At 41.6% G+C, this 6,000-nt stretch overlaps 1 protein-coding gene across 2 annotated transcripts in view; it reads right to left on the bottom strand.

The window, feature by feature from the left end:
- Positions 1-438: 438 nt before the first annotated feature.
- LOC122922457 (WAP four-disulfide core domain protein 3-like) overlaps positions 439-6,000 on the bottom strand; it is a 30,097-nt gene continuing 24,535 nt past the window's right edge. For both annotated transcript variants that reach the window (XM_044273083.1, XM_044273084.1), the window contains one exon: positions 439-634. In XM_044273083.1, coding sequence (XP_044129018.1) covers positions 587-634 — 48 coding nt within the window. In that variant the 3' untranslated portion in view covers positions 439-586. The remainder of the gene's footprint in view (positions 635-6,000) is intronic.

Genomic DNA, 6,000 nt, shown 5'->3' with positions numbered 1-6,000 from the left:
TGAGTTCCCTCTAGTGGTGACTGTATAATCTGTATGTAGTGAGCTCCCTCTAGTGGTGGCTGTATAATCTGTATGTAGTGAGTTCCCTCTAGTGTTGGCTGTATATTCTGTATCTAGTGAGCTCACTCTAGTGGTGACTGTATAATCTATATGTAGGGAGCTCCCTCAAGTGGTGGCTGTATAATCTGTGTGTAGTCAGCTCCCTCTAGTGGTGGCTGTATAATCTATATGTAGTGAGTTCCCTCTAGTGGTGACTGTATAATCTATATGTAGTAAACTCCCTCTAGTGGTGGCTGTATAATATGTATGTGGTAAACTCCCTCTAGTGGTGGCTGTATAATATGTATGAAGTGAGCTCCCTTTAGTGGTGACTGTATATAGACAGTATTTTATCTTTTTACCTGTGTGAATGGATTCTGAACAGATTATACAACAACATTTCTTATTACTGCATCTCACTGATTTATTGATAGCACATGGAAAAGCTGATCTCTGATTATAGAAACTGACTCTGGAACCTCCAGATCTGATGTCAGAATAGAGTGATCAGAAACTTCTTCTGCGAGGAGGCCGATCCCTTCTGTGGTTACTCTTCGTTATTGCTTATTATTTCAATCGGCCATTCACTTATGTACTAGAAGAGATGAAAAAATTATTTGTAATGTAATTCATTAGGGATGAGCGAAGGTACCCCTTGGAACCGAACCCGAGTACTGGAAATTGTTTTATAGAGAACAAATTAATTTATGAAGTTATTACACAAAGTCTCACGAGTCTTCGCAAAGCATTAACTTTGGCTCATCTGAGCCAATACATTCTAATACTGTTTGGAGCTCCTGTTCCATACAGTATTAGAACAAATCTGTAATGGGGTTCCGAAGGTGCACTCGGTCCCCCATTAGCCGCAGACCTGCTGCTTAGCTTCGGGAGCGAGGATCTGTGTTTGACCTCGTTCCCAGGGCAGCTTTACTACAGTAATGTGAAAAAATTAGGACACCCTTTGAAAGCATGTGGTTTTTTGTAACATTTTTAACAAAAGGTTATTTCATCTCCGTTTCAACAATACAGAGAGATTAAAGTAATCCAACTAAACAAAGAAAACTGAAGAAAAGTCTTTTCAAGATCTTCTGTAAATGTCATTCTACAAAAATGCCTATTCTAACTGAGGAAAAAGATAGGACACCCTCACATGTATTCCCTCTTAAATTGGCTCAGATCTCACACAGGTATATCACACCAGGTGCACATAATTAGTAGATCGTTACTCTGCATGTTGAATGAGGCTTGCCCTATTTAAACCTCAGACATTTAGTTTGGTGTGCTCCTGATTGTTGAAGTGAGAGTGAGCACCATGGTGAGAGCAAAAGAGCTGTCAGAGGACTTCAGAAAAAAGATTGTAGCAGCCTATGAGTCTGGGAAGGGATTTAAAAAGATCTCAAAAGATTTTGAAATCAGCCATTCCACTGTCCGGAAGATAGTCTACAAGTGGAGGGCTTTCAAAACAACTGCCAACATGCCCAGGACTGGTCGCCCCAGCAAGTTCACCCCAAGAGCAGACCGCAAGATGCTAAAAGAGGTCTCCAAAAACCCTAAAGTGTCATCTCGAGAACTACAGCAGGCTCTGGCTACTGTTGATGTAGAAGTACATGCCTCTACAATCAGAAAGAGACTGTACAAGTTTAACTTGCATGGGAGGTGTGCAAGGAGGAAACCTTTGCTTTCCAAGAGAAACATCGAGGCCAGACTGACATTTGCCAGAGATAAAGTTGACAAAGACCAGGACTTCTGGAATAATGTTCTTTGGACAGATGAGTCCAAAATTGAATTATTTGGACACAACAGCAGAGGACATGTTTGGCGTAAACCAAACACAGCATTCCAAGAAAAGAACCTCATACCAACTGTGAAGCATGGAGGTGGAAGCGTCATGGTTTGGGGCTGCTTTGCTGCAGCAGGACCTGGTCAGCTCACCATCATAGAATCCACGATGAATTCTACTGTGTATCAGAAGGTGCTTGAAGAACATGTGAGACCATCAGTTAGAAAATTAAAGCTGAAGCGGAACTGGACCATGCAACATGACAATGACCCAAAACATACTAGTAAATCAACCAAAGATTGGCTGAAAAAGAAGAAATGGAGAGTCCTGGAATGGCCAAGTCAAAGTCCAGATTTGAATCCCATTGAGATGCTGTGGGGTGACTTGAAAAGGGCTGTACGTGCAAGAAACCCCTCAAACATCTCACAGCTGAAAAAGTTCTGCATTGAGGAGTGGGGTAAAATTTCCTCAGACCGATGTCGAAGACTGGTAGATGGCTACAAGAACCGTCTCACTGCAGTTATTTCAGCCAAAGGAGGTAACACTCGCTATTAGGGGCAAGGGTGTCCTATCTTTTTCCTCAGTTAGAATAGGCATTTTTGTAGAATGACATTTACAGAAGATCTTGAAAAGACTTTTCTTCAGTTTTCTTTGTTTAGTCGGATTACTTTAATCTCTCTGTATTGTTGAAACGGAGATGAAATAACCTTTTATTAAAAATGTTACAAAAAAACACATGCTTTCAAAGGGTGTCCTAATTTTTTCACATGACTGTAGATGGGTGGCTCCCTGCTCCTAAGTCTGCCTTGAGCGCCGAGCTGATCACTCGGTGCTCGACTGGTTGGTCTGTCGGTCATGTAACGCTGGCCACGTCACATGACCCTCACTCCCCACTATAAATACAGGCAGCCTGCTGGCCACAGATTGCCTGTTATTTAGGTTCCACCTGTGATTTAGTCTTTCCTGGCGTACTTACCTCCTGCTGAATTCCTGACGATCCTCTGCCTGCTCCTTGTGTACTTTGCTGCTCTCCTGGTATTCTGACCCCGGCCTCCTCCTGACGATCCTCTGCTGACTCCTTTGGTGCTTCACGACTCTCCTGGTATTTATGACCCCGGCTTCTCCTGACAATTCTCTGCTTGCTCCCTTTGTACTTTGTAGCTTTCCTGGTATTGACTCGGTCCGTTCACGTTCTGTTGTTTGTTTGTCTGTCATCCCTGCACTTATTCCAAGTTAGGGATTGCCGTCCAGTTTTCCCCTGTCATTAGGACTCGCGAGGCAAGTAGGCAGGGCCAGGGGTAAGGGTGGAGCGCAGTGGTCACTTCCCTCACCCCTGTGTGTGTGTGTGTACACGACCGTTACAGAATCGATTTCAAATGTTTCATCTAAAGTCGATTCGCTCATCCCTATAAATCATCACAGGGTAGACATTATATTTATATATACACATACATTGACAAGCAAAAGGGTAACAATGTTTTGAACTTTTAAATTCAGGCTCCATATCTCACCATCCACTACAGCTTAGAACGTGAGACTCCTATAATTTTATAGACAATCATCTTGGCTATCTCATACATAAATTCGACTTGTAGCTCTGCAGCATATGATTAGTTATGCAGATTCTTGTCTCGTAACTGCATTGTTACTGTTTTTCTCCTAAAATTCTAAATGTTATTTTTTTATTATTTTGTTAGTATTTTGTAAATCCACTTTTGGCTTTCAACACAGTCTGAATCCTTCTGGGCATGCTGTCGATAAGATTCAAGCATATCTCGACCAAAATTTGTTCCCAGGTCTCTTCTACACGTTCCCAATGTTGGCGCATACTGGTTGACTCACTTGGATACTAATAAAGCTTTTTCTTCAACTCTACCCACAAGTGCTTGATTGGGTTGAGGTCTTGGGACTGTGGGGGCCAATCCAGCTCCTCTACTTCATTGTCCCATTTCTTCCCCAATCTCGACATATGCTTCTGGTCGTTGTCATGCTGGAACACTATGTTGTCCTTTTCATACCCATAGTACTCAAGTGTACAAAGTAACTTGTCTTGTAGGATACTGACATATAGCTCAGCAATGAGACCACCATTGATCCTGGTCAATTATTCAACACCTTTGGCTATAAAACATCCCATATTATCAGGCTTCCTCCTCCCAACTTGACAGTTTCTTAAATTTCTCGATCTCTAAGGCTACTTTCACACTAGCGTTGTTTAAATCCGGCTTTCAATTCCGACACCGGAACTGCCCGCCGGATCCGGAAAAACGTGTGAAAACAGATTACATTTGAATCCTGATCAGGATTTTTATCACAATGAAAAAATGCATTGGAAAAAACGGATCCGCCATTTATGGACTTTAACTTTTTTTTCACATTTTTGGGGTTTAACATGCAAAAGCCGAATCCGGTTTGACTGAACACACGGCGCCGGATCCGGCGTTAATGCAAGTCAATGGGAAAAAGACCGGATCCGGCGTTCAGGATTTTTGTCCGGAGGTAAAAATACAACATGCTACGGTTTTCTGAAAAGCCTGATCAGTCAAAAAGACTGAACTGAAGACATCCTGATGAATCCTGAACGGATTACTCTCCATTCAGAATGCATTAGGATAAAACTGATCAATTATTTTCCGGATTTGAGCACCTAGGACGGAACTCAGCGCTGGAAAAGAAAAACGCTAGTGTGAAAGTACCCTTAGCCCCTTTTCCCTTGTTTCTTCGAGACCCATTTGCACCCATCAGAGTCTATTGACTTTCGTCTCATCGCTCCAAATCACCCATTTCCAATCTTCTACTGTCCATGTTTGTACTTTTTTGCAAACTCGAGCCGACACTTCATATGATAATATTGAAGTCGAGGCTTCTTCATCTTTTTCGGGCCATTATCCCAGACTAGTGTAATATGTATCGCACAGTGCTTGCATGGACGTCTGTGATCTCACTATTATGAAGCATACCAGCCACCTACACTGCTGTGTTTGTCATGCCAGAACTAATAGACCTTCAGATGAGCCGACTTGCTGACCTCAATATTTTGCCTGGACTTCCACTTCTTGGCTTTGGAATGGATGGATGGCCTTCATTTTGTATTCTTCCAGCTATCATGGCGCTCACATGATGTAGTTTGGCAATTTTCTTGGTCGAGATACAGCTATCAATGAGCAGGATGATGCTGTTCCTCTTTTCTTGGGGAAATCTTCATGGCTGTTCCTGGATTCGAAACAGTGACCTCTCGCTTGGGAATCAACCTAATAACACACTGAGCTTTTAGGGAATGTGAGAACAGGTTATACCTTGTAATATACAAGAAGAATACGATTGTAACATGACAAAAATCTGCATAACTAATCATACGCTAAATAGTTGCAAGTCCAATTTATGTATGAGATAGCCAAAATGATTATCTATAAAATGATGGGAGTTTCATGTGCAAAGCTGTTGTGGATTTTAAGATATGGAGCCTGAAAGTCAAAAGTTCAAAACGTTGTTACTCTTTTGCTTATATATATATAATAAAGAAAAATGGACAGCACTCCAAAGGCTATAAAAATATGAAAAAATGTATTTACCCATGTGGAACAGTTCAGCAGCAATGTTTCGGCTCATCCATAGAGCCTTTCTCAAGCCTTTCTCTATGGATGAGCCGAAACGTTGCTACTGTTCCACATGGGTAAATACATTTTTCATATTTTTATAGCCTTTGGAGTGCTGTCCATTTTTCTTTATTATTTATTTTCTTGGGTTATGAGCCTATACCCTGGGACATAGCACCCATCCTTTTTACTTATAGTTGGTGCTGCCAATTTATATATATATATATATATATATATATATATATTATATTGTGGGGTTCAGCTCAATAGTGGTGGGCACAGCAGTCAGAGACAGTGACACAATGGCACAGTTCACACAGGGATTTGCCTGTTTTCTTTATTCTCATCCACAAGCAAAATATAAGGCCTTTACATTCAGGCAAAGATACAAAATAAATTCCTGCTCGGCTGAGCACTAACTAAACATAAGATCACCCTTTCTATACGGGCGGCCTACTACCAGCCACACGACACAATTCTAAATAAACTCAGTGTCCTTTTTGTTGCTTTAGCAGACTTCAGTAGCAATGGTGAAAGCCGGTCAGTTCAATCGGTCCCCACCCAGACATGCTCATAGTGCAAACC

The sequence above is a fragment of the Bufo gargarizans genome, unplaced genomic scaffold (genome assembly GCF_014858855.1).
Source record: "Bufo gargarizans isolate SCDJY-AF-19 unplaced genomic scaffold, ASM1485885v1 fragScaff_scaffold_377_pilon, whole genome shotgun sequence".
Lineage (NCBI taxonomy): Eukaryota > Metazoa > Chordata > Amphibia > Anura > Bufonidae > Bufo > Bufo gargarizans.
This window is presented reverse-complemented; position numbering and strand designations above follow the sequence as displayed.